Below are 20525 nucleotides of genomic sequence, written 5' to 3' on the forward strand. Positions count from 1 at the left end.
TTTTGTTATAATAAAATAATCTGTAAAATTGTTTCTAATTTGCTAATGTGATCCAACATGTAGATTATATTCAGATTAAAAAACTGCTATTAATGTTAAAAAAAACAGATGTTAGTCTAATAAACATTTTACATAATAAAACCATTAATTATCTCAGATAAAAAGTTCATGCTAACATGTTATCTTAACATGTTTTTTCCATAGTCTTAACCAGCACATTTTTGAAAAATAATTAAATTAAAAGTTTAAGTTGCTTTCTTCACATCACAGGGTTATTGTGTAATGTTGAGTTTGTGGGCGATCCAAGACCAAACAGTTGATGTGAAAATGTTGAATGAGATTTTCTGTGAATCGGTTTGTACTTTTTCAACATGCAGCTGCTCAAAAATGAACGCAAACATCCCCCAAATACAACGAGAAACAGGCTGTTTCCTCTCAACAGGACACACCTCGGTTATTAAACATTAAATTTCATCATGGCTGTTATCATCTGAGTAAATACGCTCAACATTTAATTTTAGGAATACATCTCTTATTTTAGATTAACATTTAAATAGAATTCATTTTTTGTGAACCTGATGTGTTTTTTTCCTGAACAATAAAACTCAAATATATTTTATTTCCTTCTAAACTTGAAACTTAAGGAAGTCAAATCATCAACAAGCTCAAATATCATTGTAGCTTTATTCCATGGGTCTAGATGCTGCCAGCGCTGTGACACTTTGTCTTCTTATTCGACAGATTTATGTATTACTAACAGTGCGTGTGTTGTGAAACCGTGTGACAAAAAGTATATTTTCTATAATCTATTGTTCCGTTGTGTGGATTTGCTGTAGAGAAAGCTATTCTCACCCTCGCCGTCCATTCAGAGCCCGTTTATTTATGTATTTCTTTTATCCTTAACTGTACTTGAAGAGATTTACTTCGGTAAAATCATCCACCTGCCTAACGTTTAAACAGTTTCCACTTAGCAATTTGTAAATTTGTTGATATGTTTCACTTGATGTGAGCAGGCTTGTTACGATGAGTAATTCTTAGATTATTGGATTTTTAGTTATAGTTTTAATGTATATTCACGTATTTGTAGATGATGGTGTGTTTGCGCTCCTCTCTGATGGCGTTCGGTGTTGTCTTCAGTCTCTCCTGTGAATATGCTGCTTCTGTTAGTGGCTATGTCTACGCTGCTCCCCCAACCGCCCCACACCGAGTTTTACCAAACCCGTGTCTCTTATATACATTTCTGTAACACCAGTTGCCCTGTCGGGAATGCCTTTTGGCAATCTCAAAAAACAAACAAGTCTAATACCTCCACGATAGGTGCTTGATGCATCTTTTTCTTTCAGAAAATGTGGGACTCAGAGGTTTAAGAAAGCTCGGTGTTGAAGATGCTGCTTTTGGTGAAGAAAGATTTGAGTTCTGAGTGGCACACGGCTCTCTACAGGAAGTTTCTTCTCCATACCGCCGGTTTACAAGTGGTTTTGAAGATGGCAAAAGCCACTTTGAGCAAACTTCTTGTTCGATTTTGATTAAGAGCTATTTTGTAGTTTGAACAAACGTTACGTAGAACTCGAAAAATCCGGTTGGTATGACAGCAAACTGCAACACGAGTACCAGAAATACTAAAAAAAAAAAAAAATTTAAAAGAACATTAAACGTAGGATGCAGAAAGCTACTGTATGCACATGTGCAAACTCAAAACTCTCCTCTTAACTGTACAGGATAAAAACTAAAGTGTAAATATGTATTTTTAAGAGCTCTATTTCTATGTTACCTGCATGTTTTTATGTTTGAGTCACACTGCCATCTGCTCTCCATACACTGAAGTTCTCAGGCTCAAATCAGTTTCTATATATTAGTATAAGAGTCAGTCGCTGACTGAAGCTGCTGCGTTTGAGCTTTATTTTTCTTTTTGCGTGTCTGTTTCATCACTCACAAACATGCTCCACCAGATTAAACTCTTTTGAGTTTCGGCAGCTACAACTTTGCATCATAATTTAAACACAAGAAAACAAGATCTTAATTGCTCAGATGCGCTGCCGCGGTTTATTTGTTACTCGGATCATGACATTCATCAAGTAAATTACAAAACAAGGTTTGTTTAATTCAAATTTGGCCATAATGTTTCTATTAAAGCACATAATGACATTCCATCGTAAATATCAGAACTGTGTGTTAACTTGGTTGTTTTGGAATTCATTCGTACACATGTGAATGTAAATTTGTGAAAATAGTTTCAACAGCATAATTTGGTTCTTGTGATCTTTATTCTGTGGATGTTTGGCCATGACTACTGTGGTGTTTTTGTGTAAATGTGCATACTGTGAGATTCCCGTTATGTTTTTGTGCCTCACGTGTTCAGACTGTTTCTCAGTGTTAGTGGAAAAGCTCTCATTTCTTATTCACCAAATGTATCAGGCATCATTATTTACTCAGCCTCCTCATGCAACAGATTCAACAAATTGAACTGGAAGTAGAGTTTTAATGTATATTAACCAACATGAGGCGTTTGAGGACTGCATCCATTTTCTGTCTGTAGTGCTTGAAGCTGAAAATGTCTGACGCAGTGCAGTGACTGGAGTAATGCTTGACACATCACAGCCATCGTCTGTTTGTATTGCAGTGACCAGAATGTCGGCTCAGTTTCAGGTGATTTAGTGTTAATATTTAGGCTTTTAACATTCCTGTGTGCCACATTAGTGAAGCACTCCAGCTGTTCTTTGTCCCGAACATACCAGAAATGTAAAATTGTTAAATAAAATTATCAATATGTAATCAGAAGTATTGTGTCTATGTTTTTCCTCTGACAAGAAGAATTTCCTTCCATCCATCCATTATCTTTGCCAGCTTCTTCCTTTTTGGGTAACGGGTCACTGGTGCCCATATCACGATGCGAGAGGCAGGGGGACACCCAGGACGGGTCGCAAGTCCATCACAGGGACACATAGAGACAAACGAGACAAACAACCATTCACTCTCACTCATAGGGATAATTTAGTTACCAACCAGCCTAACATGCATGTTTTTGGTCTGTGGGAGGAAACCGGAGAAAATCCACGCATGCGTGGAAAGAACATGCACCCAGAAAGGTCCCGGACCGGGATTTGAACCATCAACTTTCTCGCCGAGCGGCAGCAGCTCTACCAACTGCACCATTGTACAAAAGGAATCTAATATTTTTAGATTTTCCTTTTTTAATTACTATTTTTGGAATTGGGGATGCACTTATGACATTATGGGAATAAATATATATGCTATTTTTAGGACCTCTGATTTAATGAAAAGTTTAAGGCAAATTTTGGTTTACTTTTTAAAGTGAAGATTTCAATTTTTTATTAGGCTTTGTGCTTAAAAATGCAAGTAGCCAATGGGAAAAATGTTTTTAATTGCGCTTGTAGGGGGGAAAGCTGTTAGAGTCAGAGATTCTTTATTGTCATTCGCACCTCATGTGGTACATGTGGTGGAGCGAAATTATGTACACAGGGTCCCAGTTACATCCAACAATAAAATGTATAAGAAAAACAGTAATAACATCTAAGATATGAACTAAGAAAAACATCAACTAAATATACACTAAGCACTCATGACATAAACATTGAACATCAGCACAAACATGAGCATGAGTCTGTGTGAGCGGATGTGCACGCATGAACACATCAACATTGAAACAGATCAGCAGCAACATGATGTGATTTTTCACAGTGATTATTCTGGTTAGAGATTCATGATTAACAGCCTCAGGGTAGAAGCTGTTCCTCAGTCTAGTGGTTCTACACTTAATGCTTCTCAACCTCCTTCCTGAGGGGAGTGGGGCAAAAAGTGTGTGCTGGGTGAGTGGGGTCCTTCATGATGCAGGTGGCCCTCTTCCTGCATCTGGAGGTGTAGAGGTCGATGGTGGGGAGGCTGACTCCGACAGACTTCTGTGCAGCCTTCACCACTCTCTCTCTCTTTTTTTAATTTCCATAACATTAAAAGGTTTCACCAAGGTGTTTCAATCAAATCTAATGGTCTGCTATGTATTTTTTTTTTTTTTTACTTTGGATTTGGTGTGTTTTACTGACTCATGAATATTTTCATATTTATAAAAGCTAATGTCATTCAGCGTCCTCAGCATTTCATTGTATCGTTGAGTGAACAATCCAACATGTTGACCTTGTGTGGATTTTACACCAAACCAAACCTGATCTTCGTCGCGTTCTGTTTCGTCATCACGTCGCGCCGGAAAAGGCAGAACCAAAAAGAAGAAAAAAAAAAAAAAAAGGAGGCGTTTCCCTTCGAACAAACACATCACCAGCTGCAAATTTATGCAGAGCAGAGAAATCTGTGCTGCTGCTGCTGCTGCAGCGAAGAAAAGAGGCAGCAGCGCCGACTCAACCAGCTGTCCGGGAGGCCGCCGAGTCGACCTGCCGCCGGGAGCCGCTGCAGGAGGAGGCCGAGAAACCCCGAGCGGTCACGGTAAGAAATCACCGAGAGCCCCGCATACGAAGCGGACAGGAGCAGCGGCGGCGGCCGCTAGCCTCCGGTGGATCTGGTATCAACTGGTCTGAAGCATGGAGCGCAGCTAGCCGCGTTAGCTCTGTGCTTGTTTTATTTCTTTAGCTCAGGTGATTGTTGCAGCTAAAAGAGAGAGAGGCTGTTTTCAGGTTAAAGCCAGATGCAGACCGGTTCATGCTGGGACTGATGGTGCGAGAGAACAGGAGGAGGAATAAAGATGCTGCCATAAAAGATGGACCTCTGATTTAAATGTGTCCTGGAGGAGATTCAAATCACCTGTTCTACATTAGTGGAAAAACATATGTTTTAAAGCAAAACCCATTGTTTCAGATCAGCTCTAACAGGGTGAACCTTTATTAATTTGTATTTTTGATATAATAAACCAAATGGAACAACAAAAAATAAACCACAATTCAGATTTTCATTTTCTCTGAAATCTAGATAAAACTGGTTTTACTGTTTGCAGGTGTGCACAGTTGAGTTGATCTGGAATTGATCCGGCTTGATTGTGTCATCAAGGCATTTATTGCACAAAACGGTAAATCTGCAACAAATAAATTCTCTCCAGTGATATTTAGGATGCAGTTTGTGAGAATGTGTGCTCACTAAATCAAATGTTTTATTTATATACCTTAAGTGATCAAATAATCAGAATTGTTAGACTATTTGCATCAAAACAATTAAATTTTTTTATTATTGGTGTTGCCCAATATCTTACAAATTCATCACGACATCAGTGTGCGCACTGTTAATATAACAAAGGACACCTTGGACTGCAATAAATCATTTATTGCAAGTGCAATGCTTTCCTGTTCTGCGTAATTATATTTGGTTAATGTCCAAACCCACACCTGCCCACATCTGATTGAGATAATATTAATAAAAGAGGAAAAAGTGAGAAAAATTAGGATTTATTGCAGCTGATGGCGACATTAAAATATCAAACAATAATAATACACGGTGCGAGTTTTTCTAAATTTGCACATCCGTATTTTATGTTTAAAAGCACTTTGAGTTGTGAATTTCTTGTTTATTAACCAAGTTTGCAGATCTGATTGTGTATAAGTAATCTGAACATATTTAAATTTGATAAAAACCAGTGGTTTAAAGTCGTCCTTTAATATGTATTTGCAGCAACAATGCACGGGAAGAAAACAAGTCGGCAAGAACACTTGATTTTATTTTGACAGTGCTCTTAACGTTGACTGATTACACCCTTTCACAATAAAACTGTAATCTCTAATGGCAGTGTCTTAATCCAGCTGAGCAATGGACGTAGCCAACACGCAGACGTGGTTCAAGAATGGTTTGAGGTTTGGACATCAAGTACTCCAGATGTTGTTCCCATCAAACATCTGCGGGAAGTCCTGGAAAAACAAATCTGAACATCTTAATGATCTGTTACAGATTGCTTCATGTCAGAACCAGCAGAGGTTGGCGCCGTTTGGCTGCCAATAGAGGACTTTTTTATGCGTTAGGTGGGTGGTCGTAATATTTTTGGCTGATTGGTGTTTTGGGACCGTACAGGGTTTTGTACTTGACGTGGAAAATGATTGCGCTGTAAAATGTTGAACGAGAACTGTTTGTGAGAGGAACAGATGCTTATCTTTGTGTTTGACCGAACAGCAGCTCATCTGTCCGTCTCGTCAGCAGCCATGGAGACCGACGGAGAGCAGAACCAGCAGGGAGCCTCGACCAATGGGAGCGCAGCGTCTGGGACGAGCTCCCGGCCCTCACAGATGAATTCCATGTCTCTGTATGAAAGGCAGGCGGTGCAGGTAGGTGTGTTCTTATGGGTTCGACCAGTTTGATTGTTGGGATCCATTGGGGGGGCTCAGTCAAGTCATTTCTTAAAAACTTGCAGACTCTCCTTCAAAAAGACCTTCTCTGCCACTTTTTAAGGTGAACCATTGTTTAGCGTACATAAAGATGCCAACGCTCTGCAGCAAAGCAGATTTAAAATTGTTGCCATAAAGTTGCATTTGTTCCAATAAAAACAAAATTTAGATTTTTTTTTTTGTGCCAGCTGTAAGAATTTGGTAAATCGTGTTTGGATGCAGCATTCTGACTTCAGTGATCCCTCTTGTGTTTGTTTCTTCTCATATTAGACGATCCTGCAGTGTCTCATGACAAACTCTTTTTTTTATTTATTTTTTTATTTTGCCTTAAGGTTTCGCATAAATAACGACGCTTCCGTTTCCAGACCCTTCTGTTCAGCTTGGGAGTTGTTCTTGTTGGGTCAGAATCAGAAAGTGGGCTGCATGCCATGGGATTAGAGATCACATGTTCACGATTGGACTTTAAAATGAGCCTCATGAAGAAATCGCCTACAATGAGTCTGGGAAAGAAAAAAAACAAAGATAAATTAACAGAAGTTGTATAATAATAAAAAAATATTTAAAAAAAAGTCCAATATCAAATCCAAATTTTAAAAACTGTCTAACTGCTCCTGCATGTTTATGTGAGGAAGAAAATCATATTTGTTTAGTTTATTTTGCACCATTAAAATACAGATCAAAGATATTAAGAAAAAATAATAACAGTATTGAGCATGCATCAGGAAATGATAATAATAATAATAATAATAACAGTGCAGGAAGAGGCAAAAGCCCAAAGGACTTGCCGTATATAACGCCTCCACCCAAATAGTATAGAAAAATAATACAATCCATTAGGGGTGCACCGATACTTCGACTTATCGACCCCGATTTCCTTAATTTTGGGAGATCGGACGATACTTGCACAAGAAACCAGTTTTATTTAATTTTTGTTTAGTTTTAACAACGATTATGTAAACTTCATTTATATTTCAGAACACTACCAGTTGAAACAAGTTTGTATTGTTTCTAGGATAATGTTCAAGGATACGTTTTTCAATAAAATACGATTAGAAAATTGAAGGTGCGTTGTGACCTTCCAACACCTGACGGTGTCGCTCATAAAACAAAATTGGAATCGGCACGTCAGACTTTTTACAAATCGCTGATCAGCCAGAAAACTGCAATCGTTGCACCCCTACCTTCCAAGAATACACTCAGTTGATCATAAATTTAGGAATACAGTCACACAACAACAAAACCACATCTACAAAGCATTAATGGAAATTTAAATATGTAACGATTAAAAAGTGACGATCACAATTCTTTAAAGTTTTAAATAACATTTAAACTCTTTTACAGAAGGCCTGCCTGTTTCAAATAAATAAATAAATGAAATCATTCCAAACTTTAGCTCCCCTGTAACGGAGGAAAAACTGAGCTTGTTTTAAGACGTGGTGATTTCTGTGTGGATGGATGATAAACGGGAGGATGCGCGGTAAAGAGGAGGAGGCTGGCTGGCCCTGACAGGCTCGGTGTTATTTTCTCAGGCTTTAGTCGTCGTGCACGGCCATCTGTCTTTGTCACACCGCGCACACGAATCCAAGCAGCGTAGCTCGCTTTCATCCCTCAGCTTCTTCCAGTACGAGCCTCTGCTCATACATCAGGCAGCTGGCAGGAACCTGCTCCCTCTTCCCTCGCTGCTCTTCTTTCTTTCCTCTTCGCCTCATCATCATCACCGCAGCCATTTCTCTTTAACAAACTCTTTCAGCGTTTTGTTCTTGTCTTGTACTCGTCTCTATTCTCACCCTCCTGACTGCTTTACGTGTCGTTCATTTTTTTATTGTTCTTCCTCCTCCCAGGCCCTCCAAGCGCTGCAGAGACAACCTAATGCAGCCCAGTACTTCCAGCAGCTGATGCTGCAGCAGCAGATCAACAGCGCCCAGCTGCAGAACCTGGCCGCCGTGCAACAAGTGAAGGTGTGTGACACTTTGTGTTCAGGTTTATAGACACGATACTTGTCTTGTTTCAACACAATCTTCCTACTAAAACGTATGCACCTACGTGCACACTGACTGACAAAGTGAAAGGAAAAAACAAAATGACACGAGTTGATTTACAGGAATTCCCCTTTGTTTAAAACCACAAGCAGACGTTGGGAAGTGATGGATGGAGTAGATGGTTGTGCTGGAATGTAGCGGATATGTGAACATTTTAAAGTTCAGTGAGCAAAAACAAAGAGCCACGTCTCCTTCAACCACGTAACAGCCTGTGGAACCACCCGGTCTGGAGTTTCTTACCTTCTGCTCCTCGTCTCCTCTCCAGGCTACGCTGGCAGCCAGTCGTCAGTCGAGTCCCTCCAGCAGCACCAGCAGTTCTTCTCAGACCACCAGCACCACATCTGTACGCTCTGCTGTTTTTACCCTAACAACAACAACAAAATAAAAAAACACAATATGAGCAATTAAAGTGTTGAAAGTGCTTGCAGGAAGTAATTATTTAGCAGATTCCAACGGAATATTTAAAAGCATTTTGAAAAAAATACAAATTAAAAGTAACTTGTTGTTCCTCAGGCCAGTGTAACATCTGGATCAGGTTCTTCGACCAGCAGCCGTCCGTTAGGTGCCTCCGCGACGTCCACGATCAGTCAGTCGGTGCTGCTGAGCGGGACGGCAGGCGGGCAGGGACAAATGTACCTCAGGGTGAGTTTAGACGGCATTCTTGTTTTATTCTTCCAAACGTGTTTTTTCGCTATAACTGTTTCTGCAGACGTTGTGCTATTTATATATTTAAATCGAAACGTTCATCTCATTCAGGAGATGGTTGCAATGAAATTTAATTTTCATAACGTCATTACTTTTCAAAATAGTTCATTTAATTTACAAATACGTTCCCGTAGAAATACATTGAGCACACTTCAGTTTCTGCAAAAACATTTTTCACTTTGAAATCTGCCTCAAAATACTTGGATCTGTTTTTGTCTTCTTGTGCTACTTGTAGCTTTTAGCTAACTTGTTGCTCTTTTTAGTAGAGCTCGACCGATAAGGAAATTTTGGCAATCGCCGATGCCGATATTGGGAGGGGAAGCCAGTTTCGAAAACCGATATAATGGCGAAATTTCTTTTAGCTTTGTCCACCCCCAGGAATCGAAGTAAATGGCAACTTTTAAACCTTTTTTAACCCGTGAAGTCTTGAAACGGTCTTCCTAATGTGCGTTCACATTTTCTGTCCTCCACTATTCACCATAAAGTTATCAAGTGTGTTACAAAACTATAAGTTAAAGGAAGAAACACCCTTCCCTGTTCATTTTTTTTAAACAATCACGTATGGTGAAGGTCTAATTAGTATTGACAGTTTTATTTTCTTTGCGGAGAAGTAAAGATTTCAGACAAACAACGCATTTCGTTGAGGACGACAAAGATAACGTTACTAGCACTGATATATATTTTACCTCTACGTTAGATTTATTGTTCTGGATAAAGTTTTACAAGGTATGCTAGGTTATAAACGTTAGCTTGCTAGCTTGAGAGGCATGTAGCTAATGACAAGTGGGTTGGAGGATTGAAAATAATTTGTCTTTTTTTATCTGATTTGATTTTACAGATCAGTTAAAATAAACTTACCGTGCTCTGTTCAGCAAAAGATGCCACACAGTAGACCTGTCACGATAATAAATTTTGCTGGGCAATTAATTGTCTCAAATTATTGCGATAAACAATAATATTGTTTGAAATTTGACAATAATTTGTAATTATTGTTAAATGTAAAAAGAAATGCTTATAATTTGTTTCGCGTGTAGTACCTTTTCTCGAACACCCGATGGCAGTGTAAGACTGTTTGAACCAAAGGATGGATAGTGAGGGAGCGAGCAGTGTGTCACGTTAAGAAAAATGGGAGGGAGGCCCCTTGACGTGACATGGGCTGTCTCTCTTTGGTTCTCAAACAGGCGGATGCTCATGTGGTTTGAGCTCTTTAGCATAGCATTTTTAACACAAAGCTTTTAATAAAAATTTTTTTTTAAAAATCAGTAAAAAAGTTCTCTGCATCTTTTTGCAGAGAAAAACAACTTTTTATACGAAGGCACAGGATTCAACCGTGAATTTTAGAGCTTCGACAAGACAGGTTTTTTTTTTTTCCCCGAGGTCGGCCTGTTAGCTTAGCTTCTCAGCTTAGCTGCTTTTAACGATCCAAAAACACAATTTTGGATGGTTAAATGGATTTTAAAGAGAAAGGGAGGGGTCAGTGAAGAGCACCGGAGTTGAGCTTTTTGTCATCCAGTGTCTTTGGTAGAAAAAAGAGACGCGAAGAAACGATAAAGCCGATAAATGAAAATGAGCTTGATCATTCTCATTTATCATGTGATTAATTGATTTATTGTTTATCGTGACAGGCCTACTACACAGTATTGCTCGCTGCTTCAGCTGTGCTGAAAGTGGAAATTAAAGTAAACGACCATGACTTGAAAGTAGTCTGCATGCTTACAAGTAAGGACACTGCTTGTTCCCAGTGTTTATATCGGCGCATAATGGGACAATTATCACCAATACGATATGTCCCCAAACGCCTATATCGACTCTACCGATATATCGGCTCTACGATATATCGGCTCTTCTGATATATCGGTTGGGCTCTACTTTTTAGTTTCTGGCTACCCTTTGATACTTTAAGCTAGCCTTTTGTTACCTTTTTATATAGTGTTCTGCTTCTTTTAGGTTTTAAAAACTTAGCTTCAGCTTCTTCAGCACTTTGCATTCTCACTGCATTTTTACAGAAAATGCAGTTTCTCTACTATCTGATAGGTGGCCTCAGTTCAGTATCTATGTATTTAAAAGCGGTTCATCCTGCAGGTCAACCGCTCCCTGAGGACGCCCATCCCCTCTCAGCTCATATTCATGCCTGGTAGTACAGCAACCGCTGCCGTGGCGACTGTAACCCAGCAGCCACAGGAAGTCACCCCCGCTTCCTCCAGCAGCAGCCAGTCAGATAATGACCAGGTATGTGGGGTAACTGAGTTAACATTTCGAAGCGGGAGCTGAATGTGTGCCGTGTCTGTTCAACCAGAAACACGGTAATTGTTTGATCTTTAAACAACCGTTTCCTGTTCGTCTCCAGGTGCAGAACCTTGCCATGCGAGGAGTCTCGAGTCCTAAATGTGTTAAAACTGAAGCTCCGGAGAAGAGTGACTCTGGTAGGATGAAAAGGAAAAGGCTGCTGGTTTACTGTTGTGTACATGAACGACGGTCGTTTTTTGTTGTTGTTGTTGTTTACATAAATGAGGTGTTCTTTAACACGTGTTTTTCTTTTCCCAGCTGCCTTCTCTCTGGTCCAGCCCTCCCACCAGTCAACCACCCAGTCTCCTACTAAACCAAGTCCACAACCACCCCATATCAAAATCCCTACGTACCCCCAGCCTACTAACCTCAAAGCCCACCCTTCGTCTTCTTCTGGAGTCTCATCTTCAACCTCATCCTCCACCTCCTCCATCCCTCTCTCCCAGCTCTTGCTTCATGGAACTCGAACCCTGACCACAGGAACCACAGCCCCCACAGCAGCACACACCCTGGTCCTGACGTCCAATGCCACCTCTCAGCCCCACGGGTACCCAGTCGGCACGGCAACCATCAAACCAGCGGTCAACGCTCAAACTCTGGTGGTGCAGCCTTTGCAGAAGTCCTCGCTGAGCGCTGAGAAGTCGGGACACGCGAACGGACCCATCCCCATCCAACCAAAAACTTTGCAAGGGCTACGCTTGCCTCTTCAGCTGCCTTCTAGAAACCCTCCTCCCATTCTTCCTGCTCCAACACCGTCCAGCAGCTCCAACCACCCTCCCCAGCCTCCGCACATCCCTGTTCAGATAGTCGGGGCCCGGCAGAGCACGCTGGGAGGGGCCCAGGCTCTCGCGCTCGCCCGGGGCACCTGCAGCCAGGATGGAGCTGCCGTTCTCAGCAGCTCGTCCAGCCTGCTCACCATGGTGGCGTCCATTGCTTCCAGGGAGGGTGGGGTTGTTGGCCGAGGGGTGGGGCTTAAGACCCTTCAGACTCCCCAGGAGGCTCCCCCGCTGACTCAGGCGTCTCAGGTGCATCCACAGGCCAGTCAGAGCTCTGCACACAGTCAAAATGGACCGTTAGCGCATGCCGCCTCCTCTCAGTTGACAACTGTTTCATCTCCTCCCCCCCTGCAATCACGCTCAACACACATGCTCCCCCCGGTGACTGACGAGCAGAGAGGAGCGTCGTCTGCTGTCACAGCCAATGGAGACGCGTCGGGAGGTCAGACACCCCAGGTCAGCTGGTCACTAACCAGTCAGCTTGAGAGCTACTTTTCATGTTTTGCTAACTTCCTGCTGCAGCTGACTTTTACAAACGTCTTTAAATTTGATGTTTTTCTTAAAGGGAAAGCAACTCAGCACCTCTCTAAAAAGAAAATCTGACTCCAATTCAGCAAATGATGAAGATGGTCCATCTCCTCCACGGCTCAAGCTGGTCAGAGACCACTCCTCATTGTCCTCAGCCAAACCCATCTGTGCAGGTGAGAACATTGGTCTCTGATTTATCCTGATCAGGTTTTAAAAGACGGTGAAACCTGTAAAACCGTTTTTCCTCCCTACCGTCTCTCCAGGCTCGGCTTCTCCTCAAGTCTCCTCCTCTCCGACCCCGGCGCTCTCTGTAGCTCGGGGGGTTTGCGGTCAGGGGGAGAGAGCTTCGCCTCCTCAAGCTGTTGTGAAACCACAAGTCCTTACTCACCTCATAGAGGGCTTTGTCATCCAGGAAGGAGCCGAGCCTTTCCCTGTGCGAACACTTTGTGTTTTTATTATAATATAATAATACAGTTCTGGTTTATGAACAGTCACTGAAGTTCTGATCTGCTTTCTGTTTGACGGGCAGATATCTGGTCCGGTAAAAGACTCTGCTGGGGAGGACTTGACTGACGACAGTCCAGACACAAACCAGTCAGAAACTGTTACCACGGCAACCGGTATGAACAAAAGCTGCTTGGAAAGTACTGCTACTCTTTAATAGGTTAAAACCATAAATGTTCCCAAATTTAATGGTGTGTTCATTACGTTAATATTGTTTTTACATCGAGAAGTGTTCAGAAAATATTGTTTGTTGTAACTTTGGCTATCGCAATACTGGTATTGGAGGTGGAGTCTAATGCTGATAACAAATATAATGGCTGAATTTTTTTAGCTTTGTCCACCCCCAAGAATCTACGAAAACAGCGAGTGGAACGGGGCGTGTTTATTTAGTGCAGCTGTTAGCAACCATGAAGCTAAGCTAATCGGATCCGCACTAGTCGTATTCCCACAGTAGGTTTACCAGTGGTACACTGGTCATAAAAACAGTCTTCCTAATGTGCGTTCACATTTTCTATCCTCCACTGTTCACCATAAAGTTATCAAGTTTAATAATAAATGAGATAGTCAGAACCATGATGCTGATAGACACTGTACCATCTTATCAGAACTATGTAACGAGTCTCTTTTGTAAATGAGTCTTTGAGGTTCAATGGGAACTAGCCTGTATAAATAAAGGTCTAATAAAGTGTGTGCTACGTCCACCAAGAGCACAACATATATTAAAGGAGGACACCAGACACAAATATGGGTTCAAACATTCAGTTTATTAAAGCTGCTGCTTTTGCAGGTAAAAAAGAGATTATAATGAACCCCTAATTCCCTTGTCCACCCAAGAACACAAAAACCCAAAGTATCAACTTAAAGCTGGACCTGGTAACCCGGTCAAACAGAACAAAAAGGTACCGCAGCGGGCCAACCCTATACAGGGCCGTCGAAGCCGCTGCTGGTACCAGACTAAAACTAGGAAAAAAAAAAAAAAAACACCTATTACAAAAGAAAAGGGCAAAAACAGGACAACCGGTCCCACCAGGTCAAAGTTACAACAAATGTACAAAAAGTTAACAAAAATTACCTGAGGTGTCTGGAGCCACCGACAGCAGGCCACAGCTCTAGGACAAAGAAAAAACAAGGGCCCTGGGAAAACCAGGTCGGCCAAGAAAAACGTCCAAAAATGTGGGAGCCTGAACGGAGCAAATCAGAGGGAGTCTGAGAGGACGAGCTCCCTGAAACCAGTATATTGATGGGTGGGCAGAAAAGGCCACAGCTCAAAACAATTAAAGGCTGATTAGCCGACCCCAAAACTGTCCAAAGGGACAAAATAATAAGGCTAATGTGCCCCAGGCACATAACAGTGTTACAAAAATATAAATTAAAGAAGTGTCCTTCCCTGTTCATTGTTTAAACAATCAACGTATGGTGAAGGTCTATTTAATATTGACTGCAGCAGAGTTTCTTTTTTTCTTTGCAGAAAAGTAAAGATTTCAGACAAAAATATTTCATTGAGGACGACAAAGATGTATATTTTACCTCTGCAGGAGCTTTATTGTTCTGGATAAAGTTTTACAAGACAATAGCCTGTGCTAGGTTATCTAAAGGTTAGTTGGCTAACTTGAGAGGCACATAGCTAATGACGAGCAGGTTGGAGGATTGAAGAGAATCTATTATTGCTGAATTTGTTTTGCAGATCAGTTCAAATAAACTCGCCATGCTCTGTTCAGCAAAAATACGCTACATCGTATTGCTCCCTGCTTCGGCTGTGCTGAAAGTGAAATTTAAAGTGAACGGCCATGACTTTAAAGTAGCCTTTGTGCGCCCTCTGCTGGATACATTGTACAATTACAGCTGGTTCCAGCATTTTAGAGGTGAAAGTGCTTATATTGGCGCATAATGGGACAATTATCACCGATAGGGTCGATATAGGTGTTTGTGGACCTATCGGTGGGGGGCTCTAGTTTAGTCTTTGCTCTCTCCGATTTGTTAAATTATTTGCATTAAGAACAAGCTTCTGAATCTATTATTGTGTGATTGCAGAGGATTTTCTATGGAGAATCTTCACCAGCACGTTGTATTGTTCCCAAAATACAGTGGTTCTCAATCTGTGGAGGGGTGCATGACCAATCCTTTTATTGATCCCTAAAAAGTTGTAGGCAGAACTGATGTTTAGACATTAGAGCTGGGGACTTTTATATGTGTTATGCAAACGGAGACGTTTGATGAACTGTGTGGGGTGGAGAAAGGATTTGTTCCTTACTGTTCCCAGGACCCGAGTAGACACGGTGTGCAGTCTGCGGCATGAAACGTTTGAGTCATTTCCATAATGCAACACATTTATTTATGATCTAATGTTAAATGTTTGTCGTCTTCTACCTTCAGTGCTGAAGTGTGAATACTGCAAGAACTTTGCTCCTGCCAGCCAGTTCAGAGGCACCAAAAGGTTCTGCTCCATGTCTTGTGCCAAGAGGTACTTCACATGCATGAAACCTGTGATATGTGATGAACGCCGTGTTGGGAGTCACTTTGCTCCAAGTTGCTGAAACATCATATTTTACAAAGCTGCCAATGGTTGTTTACCTTTATTATGCAGCATATCTATAGTATTTAAAAACTTTTTTTATTCACTACAGTAGTCCCTCGTTTATCGCTGGGGGTCCGTTTCAGCCCCGCCCCCGCGATAAGTGAAATAACACAAAGTATGGATGCTATGTTTTATCTTCTGTTGGCCAGCGTGGGACCGTAGATGTTCAAACTGAGTACGTGTCTGGATAAAAAAAGTCCCGATGGGCTACAAAACCGCTCCGGACCTTCCGCGCACGTCCCCGCTTAGAAGTCCTTGTGGACCAGCTACCAGCTCTGAAAGTTCACCGATGGGTCTGGTTCTGATCCAGTTCTGGTCTGGTTCGGTGGACTCGGTGCAGCTTCTCTGCATCCGCTGGGCGCCGACCAAATCAAAACTTTCCCTCTGGTTTTTTCAGCTGAAGGAAACTGGGCTTCTGGGAGGGGCCCTGTTGCCTTCTGGGAAACGTGGTCCTTATGAGAGGGAATACAGGGAGGATTACTGAGAGAAAACTACAAAATGGCGGCGCCTGTTCGAAATATTTTATTTTTTCGTTAACTTTTTACTGTACAGTACTGTATCCAGTACTGTCCCAATCATGTGAGTAATACTAATTAATTAGTTATTATCCACAAAGTAGCGAGGGACTACTGTACACACATTTAGTCTTGAAAGTTGGAAATCAGATTCTTAAAATCTTGTAAATAAAAGTCTGATTTATTAAAAAAAAAATAAACATTTAAAGACATAATTTCTGCTGCTGCTGTAAGATCCGGTCCAGCTGTGTGAAATGTCTGTTTTCAGCTGTTTTATGTCGCAGCATGAATTTTTTTTGTGTGTTTTTATTTATTTAGTTTTATTCTTAAGTTGAAAAAATTTCCATCTACTTTGCTAAAAACACTGGCTTGTAAATTTTTTAAATTTCAGTATGAGTTAAGTTCTCCATTGTTGAATTTGCTCATTATTATCTGCGTTGTGAATATTACATCATATGTTTTACTATATAAACAATGCCTTGTTTGCATTGTTTAGAACAGTATGTTAACATGTGCTATGTTTTTTTATTTTTATTGTTTTGTGCTTCTGCTTTGCATTTGTCTCTTTGCCCTCATGGGGTGCAAAGAGACACAAACTGTGTGTTGCTCGTCCTGGCTTCAGTACCGTATATGTCACTCTTTGTCTACGATACAGTATGTATTGGTTCCCCAGGTACAACGTCAGCTTCAGGCAGCATTTCTCCGTGAGGCAAAGTCACAACCAGCGTCGGGACCAGGACCAGGACCACTTCTCAAACTCTGACGAGGAAGTAGGAATCGCCAGGAGGCGGGTCCCCCGCAGGACGAGCTCAGAGATAGCCAGTGCAAAGATTGCAGGGAGGCCCATACCTGCCAAGGTGAGAAAGAAACGTATATTTCTTTTAATGATTTTAACTCTGTTTCTAAATTTTTGTTGTGCAACTTTTAAACTTAGCTTTTTGCTGCAGCAATAAATCACTGATGATGCACCCGGTAGAGATCAGCATGTCCTTACGCTGACAGGTTTTGAAACGCCTTTAAAAGGAAAATTTTGTATTTTATCCCGTCTTGTCAGCTAATTATTTATGTTTGATTGCAAAGGAAGAAAGTAAAGTTTCAGCTTGGAAATCTTTTTTAAAATGTGCCTAAGTGACCAAGGCCTAATTTGGCTTGTTACTTCAGTGCACACTTAATTTGCATAATGTGGAGGAAAAAAAAATTAACACCTAGAATGTGCAAAAGGAAACGTACCATGACCGTTAATGTTTGATCAGTCAGGTCATCTGAACGTTTTTTATTTGAGATGTTTCGTCCTTCATCCAAAGGACTTCTTCAGCTGAGGAGCCACAAACAAACTGGAGTCCCACAAGTACCACACTCCCATAGTGGGGGGGAAAAAAACAAAACAGTTTGCTGGTGTTAAGATGGTTTTGTGGCCCGCGCTCTCCCTCGTCAACTCCTCTGAGGCAATCGTGCCAAAATGGTTAAAAACGGCAACAGGTCATGCTCAATAATCCAGGTACAAATCCAACAAGGTTCAGTCGGGTCTGACTGCCTCAAAGAGGGCGGACCAGAGAAACCATCTTATCACCAGCAAACTGTTTTTTGTTTTTTTTTTCTTCACTGTGGGAGTGTGATACTTGCGGGACTCCAGTTTGTTTGTGGCTCCTTGGACTGACGAAGTCCTTTGGATGAAGAGCGAAACGTCTCAGCAACAAAACCAACCGTCCAGGTGACCTGACTGAACATTGTTGGATTTGTACCTGGATTATTGAGCATGAACTGTTGAGTTAATGTACGGTTGGGGTTTTTTTAGGATAGGTTGTAGCGCCCTCTAATGGCTTCAACCAAACTGTGCACGTTTAATTTTTTTAACGTCATCCTCCATCCCACCTCACCCTCTTTGCTCATCGGTGTTTGAGTATTTAAAACACGTTATAGTGGAATATGTTCGTGCAGGAGTCGGTGGGAGTAGTTGCTCATTAAATAAACCGTGAACCGAAAAGAACCTGACAATTAAAAATGACCAAATGTACAGTTTGGGTTCGTGTGACATTTTCTAAAGCAATAATTTCTTCTGAGAGTCGTCTGAGACGAGCACGCTCCTGGATAAATCCAGCGGTTGATGAATTGTCGTGCTTCTCCTCCCCCTAGTGCCGTTCAGAGTCTAGCCACTCAGACGAGGAGTCCAGCGGAGAGGAGGATGAAGATGACGCCGCGTCTCTTTCGCCCGCCTCCTCTGCTTCGTGCCACCAGCCGCCGCCTCCTCCGGTGGACACGGAGAGCTCGGCGCCCAGCTGCCCGCCCAACAGCCCCTCCCAGTGGAGTGTGGAGGAAGTGTCACGGTTTATTTCTTCTCTACAAGGTTGGAGGATTTTCTGTTTTCATTGTTTGTTCTAGCAGATTACAGCATTTGTTTTAAAGCACAAAACTTTACCGGGTAATTAAATAAGTCCCATCTTGTCGCCTTTAAACCACCAGAGTCTGTAATTTAACCTTCAAATCAGAAATCTGGTCTCATTCAACTGTAGCAATGAGCCTCGCCGGCCATTTTCATAGATGAACCTCTGCAGAAGCGTACAACTGTGCCAAGTGTTGATGCGTTTAACAAGAAGTAGTTCCACAGGAGTTGAGCTCGGAAGCTGCAGATTACAGATTATCAGCGGGGTCAGAGTCACTGCTGAAACTTCGTTAGCTCCTCCCCCTCCACAGATATTTTAATATTTTTATTTTATTTTTTTACTTGTATAAAAATAACTGACTGCAGGATTTTTGTAGTTAAGCTCTAATTGCAAAACATGGCAAGATTTTATTTTTATTTTTTATGTCAATTGTGTTTGATCACTTAAAAAAAAAAAACATCTTTAAGACATCAAACTGGTAAAACAGTTTTAATCTCATAGTCTTATTTCTATTTCTTTGACTTCTGTATTTTTCCGTCAGATCATCATCTTTACTCTGTTCATCCTCATTTATTTATTTATTTATTTATTTATGTTCCTTTTTCCGGCAGGCTGTGAGGAGCTCGCCTCCCAGTTCCTGTCGCAGGAGATTGACGGACAGGCTCTGCTCCTGCTGAAGGAGGAGCATCTCATGTCCACCATGAACATTAAGTTAGGACCAGCCCTGAAGATCTGCGCTCACATCAACAACCTGAAAGACTGACGTCTCTGCAAACGCACCGCCAGTGAGCGGCGGTGACGATTAACCATTTCAGCACCCGGGTCTGACGTGGAACTGGTTCTGAAGTGACGACAGACCTGCAGGTGAATGTATGAAGTCCGCTTCAGTTCCAAAGCAAAACCCTCAAATCCATCGTCGCTGGTTTGCCGACTCCTGACCAGTTCCTGAAAGTTGCATTTCATTCACGTCCGCTCCTGAATCCATGTTGGAAAACACAAAAACACTTGGTTTGCTGTCCAAACATCTCAAAACAATGTTTGAAGAACCTGAACAGTAATTCTTTAACCTGCTCCTCTTCCGTTCTGCTGAGGTCGCGCTGATCGGAGTCATTTTATTAAATCCTGTATTTCAAGTTGCGTTTACTCGAGTCATACATGAAACGATCATTTCTGTTTTGTTCTGAAAGCGTTTGGTTATAAATTTATTTTTGTTTAAAGCTGAAAGTGCAAAGAAAACTCCTGCAAGCACGGGTTTCACTAAAGTAGCTGGAGAATATGTACAAGATGGTTTCAAAGTTAGTTTTTAGGTATAACTTGAATGAAAACACTAAGATTATATATGTTTGACAGAATGTGATTAATCTAAAGTTATAATTTTTTAGTTTAAATTTTAAAAAAAGCCATTGTTTTCTACAACTCACTTCTCAAGAATGGGACATTTTGTAAAACGTAAAAGTAAAAACAGAATCCAACGGTTTGTATATTTCATAAAAACCAGTTTTATTCACAATGGAACATACTTTCAACATTTGATGTAATTACTAAGGATTTGCACCATTTTAAGGAAAGAAAAATACATTTTGAATTCTTTGAAGGCCCAAAGATCACATGATTTCTCTATTTTGACTTCCAACGTAGACAAGTGAATATTCAGTTCCACTACTTTGAAATGCGTCTTATTTTGTAGCCGAGTGAACCTCTTCCCATCTTTACTTCTAAGACACTCACAATTGCACATTTTATAACCAGCCCTTTTAATAATGACCTGAGGCCATATAAACGCATCTATAGTAAAACGTCTTTTGTTGCTCCGGTCCCAACTTCTTCGAGATATAGTGCTGCCATAAAATTTGAAACTACTATTAAAAAAAACGTACAATAACTTAG

The 20525-nt window shown here is 41.2% G+C and overlaps 1 protein-coding gene across 1 annotated transcript; it reads left to right on the forward strand.

The window, feature by feature from the left end:
* Positions 1 to 4238: 4238 nt before the first annotated feature.
* LOC119425906 (polyhomeotic-like protein 1) lies at positions 4239 to 19636 on the forward strand. The gene is made up of 15 exons (XM_037693461.1): positions 4239 to 4452; positions 6145 to 6269; positions 8171 to 8287; positions 8634 to 8711; positions 8882 to 9010; positions 11156 to 11302; positions 11421 to 11496; positions 11618 to 12591; positions 12701 to 12836; positions 12927 to 13096; positions 13193 to 13283; positions 15541 to 15628; positions 16913 to 17114; positions 18391 to 18601; positions 19250 to 19636. Exons 1-15 carry the CDS (start codon positions 4302 to 4304, stop codon positions 19399 to 19401), a joined length of 2847 nt encoding a protein of 948 aa, XP_037549389.1. The 5' UTR covers positions 4239 to 4301; the 3' UTR covers positions 19402 to 19636.
* The last annotated feature ends 889 nt before the right edge of the window (positions 19637 to 20525 follow it).

The sequence above is a fragment of the Nematolebias whitei genome, chromosome 19 (assembly GCF_014905685.2).
Source record: "Nematolebias whitei isolate Nwh7 chromosome 19, NemWhi1, whole genome shotgun sequence".
NCBI lineage: Eukaryota > Metazoa > Chordata > Actinopteri > Cyprinodontiformes > Rivulidae > Nematolebias > Nematolebias whitei.